This window comes from Mus pahari, chromosome 1 (genome assembly GCF_900095145.1).
Source record: "Mus pahari chromosome 1, PAHARI_EIJ_v1.1, whole genome shotgun sequence".
In the NCBI taxonomy this organism is placed as follows: domain Eukaryota; kingdom Metazoa; phylum Chordata; class Mammalia; order Rodentia; family Muridae; genus Mus; species Mus pahari.
This window is the reverse complement of record NC_034590.1, coordinates 160,076,114-160,095,977: the sequence shown is the minus strand read 5'-3', so window position 1 is coordinate 160,095,977 and position 19,864 is coordinate 160,076,114. Positions and strand designations below refer to the sequence as shown.

Genomic DNA, 19,864 nt, shown 5'->3' with positions numbered 1-19,864 from the left:
TTTTTTGTATCTTTTTTATGTCATGTTTGGTTCATATTCCTGGGAGGCACGGTCTCAGCAATCTCATTCTAACTTTATATAGAAAATAAAAAGATACATATACAGTACAATGTAATATTGATATGAAAAAAACTGTACCTCAGCTTCAGATTTACCACAAGCTTACAGTAATCAAGATGGCATGGTAAGGGTGAAGAAAGACCCAAGATCAATGGGAAGGAACAGAGAGTCAGAGTTACAAGTGGTCTTTGCCAAAGAAGCAAGAGTAACAAAGCACAACAAAGACAGAACTTTCAAAAGATCAAATTGAAAGATTTGGGAAGCTGCATGTTCGAGAAAATTAATCCAGCCACAGGTCTTACTCCTTTCAAAGATGAACTAAAATGGATTATCAGCATAGATGTAAAACAGAAACAAACAAATAAAAAAAAACCCCAAAACCTAGAATATTGTGTAAGATAAAACTCAGATGGCCTTGTGTATGCCAGTAGCATTGAAGATAAACATTAAAGTCACGAAGCACCCAAGAACTGATAAGATGGATTTTGTTAAACTTCAATGTCTGCTTTGAAAGAGACACTGTCAAGAGAAGGAAGGGTGAAATAGACTGGGTGGGTATATCTGCAGAAGGCATAGGAACTGTTATTTAAAAATATATAAATATCCCAGAAACAATAAACAGGAAGAAGCAAGCACCTGGTTTTGAGAACAGGGAAAAACACCTGGATACTTCATCAAACACAATATAAAACTAGCCAATAACCATATTCTCCACATCATATGGGAAATGCACATTCAAATGAGATACCACCACAGTCCTGGTAGAATGACCAAAATCCAGAACGTAATGCCACCAAAGGCTGCGAAGATAAAAAAGTAAGAGAAGTTGTACTTCATTGCTGGTGGAATGCAAAGTTGCAGTGGCTAGAGAGATGGCTTAGTGATTAAGGGCATTTTATGATCTTTCAAAGGAGCCGGTTTCAATTACCAGTACCCACTCATCAGCTTACAAAGACAGGTAACTCCAGTTCTGTGGAAGTCTGATGCTGTCTTCTGGTTTCCATGGTCATGAGGCATCCCTTGAATACACATAGATATATCCCGGCAAACACTTATACACATAAACTTTTAAAAAAATCTTTTAAAAACGTAATGAGCTATCAAGTGATAAAACAACATAGAGACCCTCTGAATAGACATTCTTATCTGAAATATAATCCAAACTGTAAACAACGCATACCAAGTCTGTATGCTAAAGAGTCTAACTGTATGATGTCAAATGAAAAACCTGAGTCACCAGTGGTGGGCATTGAGAAGGAGGGTAAGATGAATAAGTAAATCACAGATTGTGGAGAAACATAACTATTTTGTTTCATACATTGTTTAAATCCAAGAAAGACCCCTAATATAAACTCTGTGTCCTGAGTGATAATGACCTTATAAAGTACAGCAACAATAGCAAATGCATTATGTGTATAAAGAGGAAGATTATACAGGAAGGAAGGTGAGAGAGCAAGGAACACATGAGAAATCTCTGTACATTTCTGCAAACCTTAAATGCAAACCTCAATTAAAAGTTGAGTTTAGGGCCTACAAGATGGCTCAGCAGAAGGAGGGGCTTGCTGCCTGACAACTGACTGACTTCAATTGCTAGAATTCATATGATATCCTCCGAACTCTATAAAATGTACTGAGGTATGCACCTAAATAATAAATAATAAATAAATAAATAAATAAATAAATGTGATATTTTTATTTTAATGATGATTTTTAAAAAGCAATAAGGGAGAACATTAATGCAATTGATGATCGTTTGGCCTAATTTTTCAGAGTCTCAACTGTTGACACAGGCATCATCAACAGGTTCAGGGAGTAAGAGCTACTTTAGTAGATCCAGTAATTGATGCTTCTAATTTCTGACACTAAGGCACAGCAGCCTCATCACCTTGCCTAAGAAAACTAGTGTCTGCAGAACACCAGGCAGGTGTGGATGGGGACTCTCTACATGTCATCCAACTTTATTCCCCACCCTTACATCTAGATACTCAGCTCATGTTTGACCAATGTGAATTCTATCTCAGAGAGGTCAAGTAATGTCCTTGCTGTACATCACATTGGTAGAAACGCCAATAGGCACAAAATGGAGTCAATGACATGTTAGAGATTTTTTTTAAATAGAAGAAAAAGAGCCTGCAGATGTGGACTCCTTCCCAAGGTGTTCTTTCTTTCTTTCTAAACATTTATTTAAATTTCTCCACTGAGGTATGGACCTGACTTTGGGAAGCAGGTGTTATTCTTCACATCTGTGTGCTCTTAGCTTCATTATATACTAGAATTGCATGCCCAGTTCCTGCAAATTAATTTAGAAGCTGGAGCATAGGAAGCTAGATCAAATTTGATGTTGAAGAGAAAGAGCCAAACCTTTGTGCTATTGCCAAACCACCAGAAGTAGGTGAGGGTCCCGAGCTGACTGGGCCACACAACTGCACTGATGTTGACATCCTTATTTCGTATGGCGACGAATGGAACTCGAAGGTGAACGTGTTCCACTGGACCTAAAGGGACAGGAGGGAAGACAGTGTTTATGTTCCTAGAACAAATCATCAACTTTTCCACAGTTTCGACTTTTCATCTCCATCTTCATTATCATGCCTGTAAAAAACAACAACAACAACAAAAAAACCAAAAGCAAAACAAAACAAAAGATCACAAGTGCTAAAATGCTGGGCAGTAAGTGTGTGTGTGTGTGTGTGTGTGTGTGTGTGTGTTCTTCAATTGTAGTAGAAAGTGTAACAGGAAATTCAAATCAAGTTTCTGACTTCTTAGTGACAGGTGAACTGAATTTACATTTGGCAGCCCACCACCAGGAATACTTATGGACTTCCAGGCCAAGAACAAAGCGCCGTTAACTAGGACAATAAACAGCAGTCTGTTTTATTTCTGAGAATTAGCCCATTTGTGACTTGTGGTCAATGAATCATATGGAAGGGTCTTCCATTATCCTCAGCTGCTAATTGGTTTCCACCCGCTTTAACAATGGACCATTGTGCCTCATCATCAGGAGGACATAGTGAGTGCCATCCAGAGGATTTGCAAAGCCACTTGACAAAGAGGGAAAAACCTAGCTGCCTAAACATCGAGTTCCAAATAATAGTAAGATGGCTTTCCCCCTTTTTTTCAGAAAATGTATAAACATTATTGCACTCTATGCTACACCACCCACCAAAGGAACAACCTTAAACACAGCCGAGGTGGCCATGAGACTGTTCACTTTATCCAAAATAAAAACAGGAGACAAAAACGCTGGCAGGGAATCATCTGTATATTAATTTCACATCTGGAAGATTCTGTTAGTTTGTAAAACTTTCAGAGATTCTCTTCCTTTTGTTTGTGACATGGATGTGCCCGGATGACGGTATCTTATGAGAGTTGAGCTAAGCAGAGATATAGATATCACAGGATCTCACACACATGTGCAACCTAAAATCCTGAGCTCACAAAAGCAAGCAATAGAATATTGGTTGCCAGAGGATGGCAGAGGTGGGGGCAACAGACATAGGTCAAAGGATATGGAATTTCAGCAAGGTAAGAAGAATACACTCAAGAGGTCTAATGTATTATGATTTTAATCACAGTTAATTACTTGTACTGCATTTGAAAAAATCTTTAAAAACAAATTTAAAGAGTTCTCGCCATTAAAAAAAAAAAGTAACTTTGTGATGTAATATGTATGATAATCAGCCTGATGGAGCAATCACACAATTTATGCATGTAGCTTTAAAATGTCATGCTGAACATGATTAACATATGATTCCTGTCAGTTAAAAAATTTAATGAAGAAAAAAATTGGAAACATCCATTCATCTATAGTTTGAAAAAATACTTTTTGCCTACAGCTCTCTGCTCCGATGCCAGACATATGGCAACTCAAGATTCTTTACCAGCAGATACTTTCAACCTTGGCACTTCATATATACACTTAGCTGGCACTTGAATTATTTTAAATGAGCAAATCTGTATTACATTTACATGTTCAGCCTGATGTCAGCCCCCAAAGTACAAGGTTCGAGAAAACATTGACAAGCTCTTCAGCACTTTATTCACTCATATTCAAGGGTTAAGTTTATGAAACTCTCGCAATGGTTTTTGTTCCTCTGGTCATAGAGAACACACTAGAAAGAAGCTAGCCGAGGAATGCTAGGAGAAGTGTGGCTGTCTGTATCAGCCCTGCAGAGCCTCAGGCCTGGGTCCAGGTCTCCCATTCTTCCTCCACTGGGAAGATGGTTCTTTCAAGCTGGAAGCCACTCGTCCCATTTGTAATCCACTCTCCAGATGGAAGGAACCATCTTCGCTAAGCTGCCTCATGGGAACCTTAGGCATTTCACAGTTTAGCCAAACTACATGACTATAATCCCGGACATCCTTTTCCATTTCCTGTCACTTGCAGGTCTTGGAGGTCTCTCTGACACCCAAAGGCAACAAAACTTCCCTCTTCTTAAGATTATGTCAGACATAAAATGGATGGCATTTATGTGAATTGGCTAATGTGGTCATGTTTATTCCAGTTTCAGGCCAATCATGTTGGGATAAAACTAATTTCAACAAACAATACCTATGAGCTGATCTTAGTACAAAGACCCTGAGCCAGTTCCAAGCTTTAAAACTGGGATAGATGCTGGAACAATGAGAAGAGAGCCGAGTGAATCAGACGGAACATCAAACTCTGAAATCCTTCCTGTCACATGGCAACCCTTTGGATAGAAGCCCAATAATCTGTGTGAAATTGGTTATTATGGGTGGCTAACAACTACCTTTGTTAGTTAATGGCCCAAGGTAAGGCCAAGAGCAGTTCCCACTGTACTAACTGTCTGGTAAATGCAGCCATGATTGATTTGTAGGGAATTATGAGCACAATAAAAGTTTCAAGGAACATTTCCTCTTTCTTGCACAAAAGCCAGAGGAAAACGTATAAACCCATCTCTGCTCAATTCCCCCACCCTCGCTCTAGTGTCTGTGTGTGTGTGTGCATGTGCATATGTGTGTTTGTTGCTTTATGTATGTGTCTGTAAGTCTATGCATGTGACATGCAATTATGTGTGCACATGTGAATGAAAACTAGAGTTTTGACATCAAGTGTGGTCTTTGATTTTTTTTTTTCTTTAAGACAGGATTACTCCCTGGACTTGTCACTCACGGATTTGGCTAGGCAGGCTTGCCAAACAGTTTCCTAGATCTACCAGTCTCCATGTGCCCCCTCCCCTCAGTGCTAAGATTACAGATGTATACTAGAGCCATGGGCATTATAAGGGTTCTGGGAATCCAAACTCAGTGTCCTAATGTCTGCCCTTCAGACACCTTGCTGACAGACTCACCTCTCTAACTCAAGCCTTTTCATTTGCTAGGTTTGCTTTGCATATATTCTCTGGAAGAAACAATAGCCAAGGATGAAGTCACATGTTAACCTCAACACATTGTCCTAGTGACTCACCATACCTAGGAGTGGTCCTGAGTGTCCCTAGCATGTACAGCATCCAGTTTGATTCCCATAGCTTCCTTGTAATCTAAGAGATAAGTTAATTTTTGTAAGGGCTGAGGACATTGGAAAATATTAGATATTTAAAAGGGTTATTATCAGAGTCCGAATACTCCAAAGCCCAGATCCATGAATAAGCCCCATACTGCTCATATGGGATCCTAACCCAGTGTTGCTGGCAGAGACTGTAGTGGCTCTGCATGGATGCTCATCACTCTGTCTGTCTGTGACTCATCTCTTAGAGTAGCCCTCCTTTCTCAATAGGATGAAAATAACACAAGGGCAGGGCCGCACGTGCATTGATGATTCTCTAAGTACCTGGTAGAGTCCCTTACACACATTAAGAACTCTATAAATGTTTCCTGAATGACTTAGTGAGTGGCTGGGTGTTTCCTGCATAGTTCATTTTTATTGGTACCAGAACCCCTTGAGGCCAGGCAGTGCTTAGACTTAAGCCATTTCAAAACTGGAATTAATCTGGAGGTTACATATTAGAGATTGGCATGGTAAACACATCATTTATGTATAGTCCAGGTTCTTCATATGCATTTTTACTATATGTTCTCTTTAATAGAAAACAAACCAGCTCACAGTTTGCCAGGAGCTCCTTAAGAATGTGCCATTTACATGTAAGGTTTTACCCAGTCACTAGGTTATTAACAGGAATGGAGTTTTACTTATTCATCTCAACTCTTTCATAACATGTAATTTTCATTTCATGTGACATATTACTAGAAAAACATTATGGGGTACACAGCAGTCCCTGCTGATCCATTTTCACTTGGTAAAATTTCAGTTACTCATAACCAATTATAGACTGAAATTCTTAAATGTAAAATCCAAAAGTAAACAAAAATCGTAAGTTTTCAATAGCACACTGGGCTGATTATTAGTTTATTATGATTATGTGTTGTACTGTGGCTGACCTAACCATGACATGAGTCATGCACTCATTCAGTATATCTGTGTGTGTGTGTGTGTGTGTGTGTGTGTGTGTGTATGTATCCATGGGATATATATCACAGCATATATAATATATAATTAAATATTATAATATATAATACTCAAATTTGCAGATTAGCATTAGAGAACAAGTGGCTTACTCAGGGTTTGGTACAACTTGTAGTTTTAAGAATCCTTTGGATCTTGAAATACTTTCCTTGTGTATAAGGGAAAGGCTTCTGCTTAAATCAAAACCATAGACATCTTTAAACCCAGAGATTTTACTGTTGAGGTGTGTTGAGTCTGTGACTGCACACAATAACACTCCCTTAGCCCATCATCCAGAAGCAGTCATATTTATGTTTCAGTTAACACGATTCAAATCTCAGGATGGGTGAAACACGAAAAGCATCCAGCACTAACAAAACAGCCTGGGATCTTAGTGGCCCTTCCCGCTAAGCACAGCCAGTATCATTGAAACTGACCAGAGCGCACCCCAAAATTGTTATTTATAATATCATGAACTTGAAACAACCTTGGATATATGAAGATTTTATTTTTTAAAAACACATACAATTCTTGAAAGCAACTGAAACATGTGCTTTTTAAAATCTTCCTTGGGCTCTTCCAACCGAATCAAACGTTTAGTTCAATTTATGCATTTTTCACTCAAGAATGAACCTAGGACCATCAACTAGATGGCTTCCATTTTTATTGATTTTTCAGTAATCTCTAAAGCAAAGGAAAAAAGACATTTTTATCTATACCTGAGTCTGCATGTGCACACTTATATGCACCAACCTTTCAGAATGGAGTTACAAACTGAAGAGCCTTGGTAATGTTGCCTATACCTTTAAAATAAGTAATCTACTCTGCATGATAAAATTGAACTATAATAGATCATGCATTTCTGCATTTTGATGGAGATGATTCTAGGAACCACAGTGAACTTGGCTTCAGCTCCGAATTATAGAATGTGAAGTCTGGATAGATGCAGTTACCGACTGGAAGAAAAAGGGGAGAGGAGGGCCGCTTATTGCTACTTACAAACCACGTGCAGGAAAAGGAAGGCTGTGTCCGAGCCAAGGTTGTTCTCTGCATAAGCTGTCACCTGGAAGATCCCGGCGCTCTTATACACATGCCTGATGCCATCCTCAATGGGGCTGAAGTTGGCATAGGACACAGCAACCCCATCCCCAAAGTCAAGCTGGATGTTTGTCCTTTGGAGGTCACCCTGCAAGGGAACAGAAATTCACCTGGTCCCCATTCACAAGCTTCTGATAGACTTTTATCTGATACTAATTCTCAAAGTGTCGACATTACCCTGAAACCTTCCAGTGCTGTCTCTTCACCACAAGATAATTTCTATGAAGAGGTATGGGCAAGGGCTGGGAACCTGCAGGCCCGACTTTGGGGCTGCTTGATTTGGTATGACTCTGGCAATAGTGATAAGGAAGAGAAGATCCACTGGGAAGACCACACAGGCCTGACCCCTCATAAGCATGGCTTAACTCTTCTGTGGAGTGATAATTACAGCAATAATACATAGTTTCAGCAAGCCAAGCAGTTAATCCCTCCAACTTTACATTGTAGAAAGCTTTGATTTGAGTGATGTATCCATCCCTCTGGACATGTGGGTGTGTAATGAAGATCTAGACAGCCTCCTTTCAATACCAATTCCTTTACTTACCAGACAATAATTTTCACTATTCTTAATTTTGGATATCTTTTATTAATTTAAAAAATGTATTAGTCACCCAACATGTACTAAACACCATCTTCAAAATAACAATAGGAGGTAGATCATTATTCCCATTCTACAGATGAATGCTGCATGGTATCTAAAATTACTTTCCTGTTCTTGCCTAGGATTTCCTAAAACTGCTCAAGCCATGCTCTCACTCAAAGTGATTCAGCCCACAGATGTCTCTGCCCTTGGAAGTCCAAGCACACCTCTGAGATCGCCTCTAACATGATATGGATTGGCTCATCTGAATACACTACTACCTCAGGCTGATGGTTAGCCTCTCAAAGTTAAGCTTCAGGCTTATTACACATGCCCACACTGCATCAACACTTTGGAGAAATGTATAAAGCAGATCATAAAATAAAGATTCAGAATGAAGAAGGTTTAAAAAACAAATGTCTGTTTATGAATAGGTGGCAAGCAGACCATGGGCTGAACTTTCTGAGTCTGCGACCCAAAAATCCTCTTTCCTAGAAATGAAGCACCTGACTAACGTACAAATCAGAAGACTGTGCCTCAAAAGTGTGCACCAGCACAGCGTCTCTGTACCCCCCCCCCATGGCAAGGCAGATGTGAATGACCCTCTCAGGATGTCAACTACCCTTGAGTTTACAGATGTAAATGAAAGTGGAAATGAACCGCAGGCAATCGAAATGGATAAGATCATGGCTCTTCACATCCATTTGAGAAAGTTTTTATAGCTCTGGTCCTGAAAACTCTCTAGTGGAAATGTGATAATGACCTCCTCTGTGAATCTTAAAGCTCTCTAATTCAAGCATCAGTGTGGGGGAAGGCTGAGGTATCTGCCAGGTCAGGATAAGAAGCCTGCGCCTTTCTTTGAATTACAGTTTGGACTTTAAAGACTCTGAGGTGTTCAGACTAGTGAGAAAACCCTCCTGGATTGCTTTGCTCCCTTTTCAAGATCTCAAGAGCCCAGAGCAATTTGCATATAAATTTAGAGGGCATTGTCAATCAGGCAAGCCTTCCAGTTCTACCAGTAGAGCAAAGAGTGCTAGGAAAGTCCCTGATTTGGACAGAAGGAACATACAGGGGGCAAGAAGCAAATGGGTGGAGCAGAGCGACAGCATGGAGTCTGACTGCCTGAATTGCAAAAGACACTAAGCAATGAGTTAATGAAGCCTGTTGCTGATGGAGAAGCCACCCATGCTGTTGTGTTCTGTATAAAGCTAACTTTAAAATATATTTCAGTCATCTTCCCCATCCTCACATTCTTAGTTTCAAGGCTCTTTGAAGGCATGTGGGCTTTCCTAATTAGTGAGGACAAAGGTTAGAACAGAGCAAGAGAGGCTCTGAAAATCAACAGCTATGATTCGAATGTCCTCCCCAACACTCGGAGTTTACAGGCTGTATCCTTATGGCAATAAAGATGTCCAAAGCAGAAACTAAGGAGAAGCCGTAGGAATATATCCAGGTAGGTCCTAATGGCTCAAGTGACAATCTCAGTACTAAAGGCAGACAAGTATGTGGAACACAAGTTTGAGTGCAGTGTGGGCTGTGGGCTGTGGGCTGCACTGTGACTTCAAGTCAGGCCTGAGGGAGTTCCTGTGTCAAAAGAGACAAGGTGAGACTGTCTCAAAAAAAAAAAAAAATTCAAGGCTCTAGCTCAGAGCCAAAGTCCTAGTAAAGGCCAAGCATAAAGGATATGGAAGGGAGGGAGGGATGGGGGAGGGATTGAGGGAAGAGGGAAGGATGGAGGGAGAACAAGTGAACAAGCAAGCAATCTCTTCCAGAGGCACTGTGGGCTGCGTCTTCCTTACAGATGACTGGAGTATTATTATTCCTTCCTCTTCTTTTCTCTTGACAACAATGTGACAGCTGGGCAACTCGTGAGAATGTTCGATTTCTGTTTCCTCCTTTTCCTGAGATAAAGGAATTTTCAGCATGTGGTTCTGACTGAAGACACCCAAGTGGTCACCTACCTCCTCCATTAGAATGATGAAGGTTGCATTATGGCCCTGTTCTGCCACCAGGCGCCCGTCAGTGGTCACCACATGGAGGCCCCGAGGAGCTTTTCCAGGACACAACTGAGTCTTAGCAGAATACTTATCCCTTAGCCCATCTGTGCAGTTGTTGGATACAATCCTGCGGTACCTAAAGAGATTTGACAAAAAAACAGTTTTGACAATGGTGTAGTTTGTAATGTGTGTATATGTAAGTGTGTGTATGTATATGTCCACATACATATGTATAAGCATGTATGTGTTTATGCAATATATGTATAATTGTATGCAATATATATATTTTGTTTGTATGTATTTGTGTATGGGCATGCATAAGTGCGTGTGTATTCATGTGTATGCATGGGTGGGCTTATGTATGTGTATGTTTGTATATATGTGTGTGTATGTATTTGTATGGCTGCACATACAATATGTACATGTGTGTGTGTTTATGTATATGTGTATATGTGTTTACACACACATATATATGTATTTTATATGTATATATGTATGGGCATGCTTGACTATGTGTGTATATGTGCATTTATGAGCATGGAGGGGTGTGTTTATATGTGTGTACATGTGTATAAGCATGTATGTGTATGTTTATGTATGTCTGCACACATATGTTCATGTCTGTATTTATGGGTGTGTATGTGTGCTTATGTGTGTGTATGTATACATGTGTGTGTATATTTACATGTATGAATGGATGTGTATATGTATATATGTGTGTGTGTGTGTGTGTGTGTGTGTGTGTACATGTGTGTTAGGCAGGGAGGAGGGAGGGCAAGAGAAAAGAAGCAAGCAAAACCACTTCTCACAGTTACTCATAAAAGGCAAGTCTCAAAAACTCCAGCTACTCACAAAGATAAATAATGCTCAGGACCTGCTACCCCCACATCTCAGGAAGGCTAGCTCCTTAAACATTAGTATTGATCCCACCCAGTGCACCGGGGATCTGATCAGTGTCTAAACCAGTCCAGAAAAATCAATGTCTGACTCACACCCAACAGAGGAGGTGAGCACTGGGCTAGAGAAGCAGGGAAAGCAAGCGAGTGCACCTCTGTCTGTCAGCAAGGGTCTGGTCTATTTCCCCAAGGCTGCCTCCAACTTTCTCTGTACCCGGAAGCAGTTAGAACATCAAACTTTTAACTCCCCATAATCAGACAGTGTCTCCCTATCTTCTCTCTATGCCAGGGTGTCATTAATAGAATGTCTAGTGAGAATAAAAATAAAAATCATAACTTTTACCCTGGAATCACTAGGCCATTGTATAACATATTTTCTCTGTTTTCTGAAGCATTATTTTCTCAACACAAATGTCACATTAGAAGCATGGTTTTTAACTCCTATCAACTCTGCTATACTAAGTCAACCTTATTAAAGGGGTTTTCGTGGGAAACCTCCCTACAAAACACTGGAAACTTCTATGGTAATGGCACAGAATGTGTGGCAACATCCCAGCAATTGCCTTGACCACTGACCCAAGTGCTTGCCTTGACCTCTGACCTGATGCATAGTTATTACTTCCAGAAAGTCCATGATCTACAGATCATCACTAAAATTGATGTTCTAAGAAAACCACATAAGTTATCCCAGTATTACCACTCTCTGCATTTCCACCACTACCACCATCACCACCATCAAGTCTTGTCTTCCTTCCCCTCTCGAATAATCAATTGATCCATGGTATCTTATCCTGAAGCCCCTAAAGCCACGGAAGTCTAGATGACCTCAGTCCTCCATGATAGCTGGCTTTTCTTTCTTAACACTGCCCCACAACTGGATCACACCCAGCCTCTATTGCTTCTTCTGAGATCACATGATGATGCAAATCAAATTGTAGATAACTCCTGGCTCAAATGAAATTATAATACATCATTATCAACTATCTACTGAAATATGTCCATATCATTGCTATCCAGTATGGCAGCTGCTCTTCACACATTGCTCTCAAGGTTTGAGATGTAGTTAATATAGCATAGTGAAATGACAATAGTCACGTTATATCACATTAAACAAAGTACAATATTACAATTATTTTCACATTTTAATTAGTTTAATATGAGAAATTAGTTATACACATTATATTACATTACTATATATATATATATATATATATTGCAGTCCTTTTGATTATCACAGATTTAATTAAATCAAATTATTCTAAGATAATCTTTCTGGGCTATTTCTACTTATAAGATAGTTTTAGTCATGATTAGCATCTTAGAATTATTGTATCATAAGGCAAACTTTATGTCAACCACTTCCTTTTTATATGGCTACCAAGAAAACTCTCTTGATAATGTATAATATTGGCCAAAGTTGGGAAATCTGGAAGTGCTTTTAGATACCTATAAAAAAATCTTTCAAAGAAAACAGTGAATAGAATTTTTTAAATCTTTTTCTGACTTAGCTATTTTATGTTTGCATACCTATGTTGCTTAAAATTGCATCTAGCTCCAGATGCCATGTGCCTATGTGATATGTTCTAAGAGTATTCATTTCTAATTGTTTCCAAAGGGTGCAGAGGTAGAAGCTGCCTTTTGCAGATGGTTCCATGTGACAGTTATGTTTTCTTGTTCTCTTACAGTCCATCTCCTTACGTTCAAAGTGTTCCATCTGCATTAAATTATTTAAATCTTTAAAACGTATTCTTACAAAAACACTGCAGTAAATCACTCAAACGCTCAGCCTAGCATCTAGGAATAACACCTGCCCCCAATCAACTACTTACCTAAAAAAGCAATAGTTTAGAGTATTCCAGACTACTCAGCACACCTATCCATGTTTACATTTCCTTAGCAGGTGGCAGACATTTAGATAGTACCCACTACTCTCTGCAACCATCCAGGGTCAAAGTAGAGGAATCTCGACACCTTGGCTAATACAATAGAAGAAACCCAGACAGACATGAGAGTGGAGGCCAGAGCACCCAAGTCTTGCATCTCTGAAAGTGGTCTAGAACACCTGTAACCTCCCCACGCTGTGTGGGAAATTGTTACAAACGAAGAAATTAGCTTCATTCCAGATGTTCCAAATCAGAAGCTGACTCACAGAAACTTGGGTAACCAAAAGACCCATCAAAACATGGGAAAGGTGTCATGGTCCCAACGGCCCACTCTGCAGATCTCTCCTGGGTCACAGAAGCAGTAAAGAAAAGGATGATTATGTGATTTCTTTCCTTGAGTATGTTTATATAGTAGATTACATGTATGGATTTCCATATACTGAACCATTCCTGTGTCCCTAGGATGAAGCTTACTTGATCATGGTAAATTACTGTTTTGATGTGCTCTTGGATTCTGTTCGTGAGAATTTTGTTGAGTATTCTTACACTAATATTCATAAACAAAATTGGTATGAAGTTCTCTTTTCTGGTTGGGTCTTTGTGTGGTTTAGGTATCAGAGTAACTGTGGCTTCATTGAGTGAATTAGGTAGTCTTCCATTTCTATTTTGTGGAATAGTTTGAGAAGTCTTGGAACTAGGTCTTCTTTAAAGGTCTGATAAATTTACACAACGAAATGCAACTCAACTATTAAAAACGATGACTTCTCTGAGGTAGTGCCTATCTTTGTCACTGAGGTGCATTTCCTGTATGAAGCAAAATGCTGGGTTTCTGGAGGGGACACTGGAAAGGGGGACAATATTTGTAATGTAAGTAAATAAAATAATCAATTAATTAAAAAAAGAAAGAAAGAAAAAAAGAGAGAGAAAGGATGACACAATCCATCTCCAGGAAAACTTCTGCGGAGTGTCTGAGGGTAACTAGATGGGCAGTGAGAGATAACAGACAACTAGTCGGTTACTGAAAGTATCCCGAGTGTCCTTATCCTCTTCCAGAAGTGGTTAGGATGGGGCTTGTGCATCTAGTGTGAGTGTCTGAGAATGTGCATTGATCTTCCACTAGGGAGTGCTGTAATATCTACACACTACCTACCGTTGAAGGCAGGCAATGGAGGTTTTAAAGACACAACAACTATAATTTTCTAGAAGTCAATTGTAAATGGTATTTCTGGCTGATAACTTCTTCTGATGGTTTCTAAATAAGCTATCCTTGGCTAAACATTTCCTCAGTTTCCCTCAAAAGCCTCTTGATATAAACTTATCCAATCGATACTCATCCTTTTCAATAAAGGTACACTCTCTTTCATTTCATCATTGTGAATGGACAACCATGAGTTGTGAACAGACAACCATGAGTTGTGAATGGACAGCAATGAGCTGTGAATGGACAACAATGAGTTGTGAATGGACAACAATGAGTTGTGAATGGATCACAATGAGCTGTGAATGTACAACCATGAGTTATGAACGGACAATAACAAGTGGAGTTCCGTCATGCACTGGGCTTACCCAGTGCTGTTAAGGTAGCTTTGACCAAGGCTGCAGTCCTTTGAAAGGGAAGCTGGGTTGTACCAGAAAGCTGGGACACACTGGCTCTCTCCATGTCTTTCATAGCCATAGTCACTATCAAGAAAATAAACATGGTAGAATGATATGTTAAGACATATTAAAACACCCAAACATATTCATAAATATACACAAGTCCCAATTCCTCCCCAAAGTCATAATTCATTGTTTTAATTAACCCCAGTGAGGCAAATACTCTTGTCTTAATAAAAACAGTACGCTTTTAGAAATGGTCTCATCGTTTAGAATTACAGTCTAGAGAGAAAAATCAGATTATCGAAAAAGTTCAGACTAGAAAGTCCATGAATTCAAACACAGGACAGGCACAATGGCTTGGAGGTGAGAGCTGGGGGCAGGGGGACACCATACATTCAAAAATCATACTTTGAATCACAAAATTAATTAAATAAGTAAATGGCAACCAGGAAGATGTCTTTAAAGGTCACAATACATTTCTATGTAATGATTCAATATGTACTGTCTGAAAATTGATTTCACAGAATTTATATTCATTTTTACTTTAAATTCAACTGCTTTCACGCTGTGTGTGTGTTTATATTCACATGTATGCCCACAGGAATTCAGACTTCTTTTGTTAAGATAGCTTATACATCCTTAAATATAAAACAAAACCAGAGTTCTTTTCCGTGCTCCTACAGGATCACAGCCATAGCACCGGAGGCCAAATAGCATGCCCCTCCTTCTTGGAGTTTTATAAGGTTTTCAGATGTGTAAATGTCAAAATATAAGAGTAATAAAGTGGGTGGAGGAGATTAAATTCTTAGAACCAGCCAGAGCTGGTGCCAACTGAGAGCACCCTCTCTTGGTCCATGCTTCCAAATTCCACATCAAGAGGATGCCTGAAACCCAGACAGCACAGCCTCAGTGTGATATCAACCCACTGAGGATCAAGGAAGCATGGAGAAAGACAGTCACTCTCTGCCTTGCGTTGATATATCTTCTATTACCTCTTACACTGTCTATGAACTAACAGTTTGTAAAAGTCCACTGAGAACACTGGGAAATTATCTGAGTGAATGCAGGACAGGAACGGAGGGAAGACAGGTATACAAACGCAATGGTGACTTGCTTATTATTCACCCATCAAACAAACGTGGCAAGATCTGCCCTCAATTGTTTCTTCATTCCTTTAAGGATATATCTCACACTCCAACCAAACCTAATGCAGCATAAAGAGGTATTGACTGATGAATGACATCATGTTCTTTACTATCCACATAGCAACCCCAGCCTACTTCTAGCTACCCCTTTATCACTCTTCCTTCCTTCCTTCCTTCCTTCCTTCCTTCCTTCCTTCCTTCCTTCCTTCCTCTCTTTCTTTATCCCTTTCTTTCTTTCATATGATATGTAATGGGCATGGATCACTAGTCTTTTTTTTTTTTCTGTGTTTTGTGGTTTCTTGCTTATTCTTCTCTAATATCTAGGTTATATAAGCCTAGCACTAGTTTATTGCATGCAGTTTGGGGGGCTATCACATGTTGCAACTGAAATGGAAATTATATATATCACTGATTTTCAACAATTGAATCATCTATCATAAGTGCTATTGAGCAAAATAATGTCATAGGTGCATTCAAACACAATCTTTCTAATCCCCCATTGAATTGTGTCTATTTCTGCAAGAAAAAAGTACTCTTGGCCAAGATACTGGAGGGGTGACTGCAGAAAGTATCTCCAAATGCTCGAGATGAGTGGAGTGGGTATAAGCAGGGTTGCCAGTCAATGGAAAGGCAGAATCAAGAACAGCTTTGATATAACCATGGTTCAATGACGCTGGAAGAAAGGAAAGTGAAAGAGACATTTCTGCCAGGTGAATCCTTTGGCAAGTGTCTGGTCCATGAGTAGAGAGCGCCTGGCTCATAATTCTTCTGGACTTAGTGTAGCTTGTAATAGCTCATGAGAAATGACTTTGAAAATGGTGGGAATTTTGCAAGGTAATTAATGCTTGTTAAAGCCATTTTTAAAATTTAAATTATATGACATTTAATTCACATTAATTATATTTAAAAGTCAATAAATACACAAGACATAATCTCCTGCTTTATTGCATTTTAGCATCATATAATTGTAACATTGTATATATGTTTTACATATGCAACATATGCTAAGTAACATATGAATATTGTTATTTTGTTTATGTTCTCAGGGTCTTTTGTACCCATGTATGTGCTCAGTAGGAATACTATGTAAAGCAGAGCTACTGGCCATGTCTGTTCAGTTCTTCATTCATTAGTATAATGCTGAAATCAGCCATTGGGGGAATATTTACAGCACTCAGTGTGTGTTCCCAAAGAGTTAAACATTTGTCAGCACACCACAGAATGTTGAATTTCAAGCATTATTTATTCATGGAGATACTGGGCTGTGGTATGTGAATACTACTTCTCGAAAATTCCCCTATGCCTTTATAAGATGAACCTGTTGACCAGTCCTGCTGACCCTAGAAAATACTGGGAATCTGGGAAGGAAAGGTGCTTCTCTTAAGTAGCCATGGGGAGGGTAGAAATGTTTTCAAGGTTCTTGGTGAAATGTAGCCATCTTCAGCAATTCTGTTCAGCTCTGCTACCTGTTAGCGCGGCAGTAATTAAAAAAAGGTGCATCAAGCGTGTGCTGCTCTGCCCCAAAGAGCAAAAGCACCTCATTAATATTTAACAACACTTGCCGAAACTGGCTGCCTCCAAGCTGTGGACTTCTTCATTAATTTCTGCTAAATGCATATTAAACTCTTTCACACTGTCCAGCCTTCCTCCCAGCTCATGAGTCTGCAGGATTTAAACAAACAACAAAAAGACAAACAAAAGAACGAACAAACAGCCTGTGCTCCAGCTTCCTCAGGAAAGGTGGGAGCAGATGAATGAATGGTGAGATCTGAACAGAATACACCAGAAAGACTGATTTGCCTCAGGGAAGTATGCTGTCAGATTCTGCATGCACACAGGCAGTTAGCTCACTTCGAAACATAATTTACCCATGTGTGGTGCTTGATTATAAAAGCAGTTGAACGTCTACCTGGATAGGGAAGAAAATCTGTCCATTTCCAACAACATGCACGTGGTCCAACACCTACCCCCACCCCCTCAGGGAAAAGCCTCAGATTGAGAAAGAGAAATGGCAAGGATGGTTCAGAAATTGAAAAGTGTGTGTGTGTGTGTGTGTGTGAGAGAGAGAGAGAGAGAGAGAGAGAGAGAGAGAGAGAGAGAGAGAGAGAGCGCATAGGAAGGATAGTTTGCAGCATGGATTCAAAGATCCAATCCCCTCAGCTCTGAACTGTAAAGAAACATAAGAAGATGAATGACTTGCCAGACATTGCACTAAGCTACTCCTGGCATATAGCGGTGATTAAGACTGCTGATTTGTGTTGAACATTAGCATAGTCCTAAGGGGTCACCACTTAATCACAAGGTGGACTCTGCCCTGCAAGAACATTCTGAAACTTAACAAACAAACAAACAAACAAACAAAAGATTTATTTTATTTTTTAAGTGTGTATGTGTGTGTGCACACACGTGCATGCACGCACACACGTGTGAAAGTGCACATGAGTGCAGTGCCTGTGGAAGCATTGGATCCCTTGGAGCTGGAGTTGCAAGTGCTTGTGGGCTGCACAATGTGGGTGCTAGAAAACAATATCAGCTCCTCTGAAAGAACGGTGCGTATTCTTAACTCAATACTTTATAATATTAATAATAATATAATACTAACTGCTAAGCCCCATTCTGAAACTCTCCACCAGTCAGGAAGCCAAGGTCGCTTTCCAATAAGCTTAAGGGTCTACCTGCATGCCAGGCCAGGCATAGGCCAGACCGGTATTGCTGACCCCATCCTCCCTCTACTTCTCTACCTAGCAGCTGAGATTGCAGAATGTATGCCAGCCAGATGCTTCGATCCCATTCTAGGGGTGCATTGGGGTTGGCTTGGGATAAGGTGGCTCTTCTCAGGCGCAGTGGGAGCACTCACAAAACAGAAGCAGCTACCACAAGAATAACATACACCATCCTCACTGGGTAAAGCATGAAAATGGGTAAAGCCATAGAAAATGAGGCCATTGTCTCTTTAGCAAAACTTACTCAGAAAACCAGACAACCATCCCTTAAGCCTTTCTTTTGACCTAATTCCATGGTGGTGGCCATCTGCCTTATCCTTCCTGCTAACAGGTTGCTTATATATCTGCTCTGTTTAAATCAGTCGGTTGCTTCCCTCCTTAAAGATGTGCTTATTTTATTTAGTTAATTGGAAAAGCTCCATTGCCACTCACTGCGAGAAGCCATCCATAATTACACGTGATCTACTTGCCCAATGATCTCTTTGCTCTAACCACCTTCCCACCAGTGATGAAACCAGTTCTGTCAAACTGAACCCTCTACAGTGAAAATATTTCATACAGCTATGCTCCATTATGATAACCACTAACCAGAGCAGCTAAGAAGTTGCATTTTAATTTAATTTTATTTTAATGCAAATAATCACGTATGACTAGCAGCTACCGTAATAGACTCAGTACTGGATCATAAAACTCAATACTTTATAATATTCTTTTTCGTTTGCTGTTATGTCATTTACTGGGGCAGCAGCTCTTTTTTACACATTGTTTATTGCCTTGTTTATACTTTAGCTTGTCCAATATAGAAAAAAAAGCATACTCACTTGTATTCCATATGCATAAAACCACGCCAGACTGTAGGTACACCTGAAATTATGTGTGGCACCCCAAATCGCACTCTCTATGTCTTTTGCCTCTACACTGGATAAACTCACCCTGTGGATATGACTCCACACTGAACATGGAAGAAACTATCATGACATTCTAAGTCAGAATTTAGAATATTATTGTCTTGAGCGAATGAAGTGCTCTTTGTGTCTGTTTCCATCTATAAAGTGCCTAACTCTTCCTAAAGCCAGATAAGAAAATTAAGCTTGTTCCTGTAAGACTATTATTACAACACTAGGTACATAAGAAGTACTCAAACCAAAGCTACTGTTGAATGAGCCAAAGGAATGGATAAGCAAAGGGCATCTGCTTTTGTTTTATCACTTTCAGATACCTTCCTCTCTAAGGGGAAGCCCTCCCAAGGCTTTAGAGCAAGCCCCCCTCTAGCACCTGAGACTGTATCAGAACCTAGGTTCTCTTTTCAGTGGGAACTTGTTCCGGTGACTCAAAAGTGTCCTGGTGGAGACTTCACAGCAAGCTGTGAAGAGGCTGGGGGATCTTTTAAGCTCCTAAGTACCCACCCCCCCACCCCCCC

At 39.8% G+C, this 19,864-nt stretch overlaps 1 protein-coding gene across 1 annotated transcript in view; it reads right to left on the bottom strand.

The window, feature by feature from the left end:
• The window catches only part of Sorcs3 (sortilin related VPS10 domain containing receptor 3), a 590,588-nt gene that overhangs the window by 30,524 nt on the left and 540,200 nt on the right, over window positions 1-19,864 (bottom strand). The window contains exons 17-20 of the mRNA XM_021196078.2: window positions 14,544-14,657; window positions 10,163-10,334; window positions 7,523-7,709; window positions 2,422-2,555 (exon numbers count right to left, since the gene is read on the bottom strand). Coding sequence (XP_021051737.1) covers window positions 2,422-2,555; window positions 7,523-7,709; window positions 10,163-10,334; window positions 14,544-14,657 — 607 coding nt within the window. The remainder of the gene's footprint in view (window positions 1-2,421; window positions 2,556-7,522; window positions 7,710-10,162; window positions 10,335-14,543; window positions 14,658-19,864) is intronic.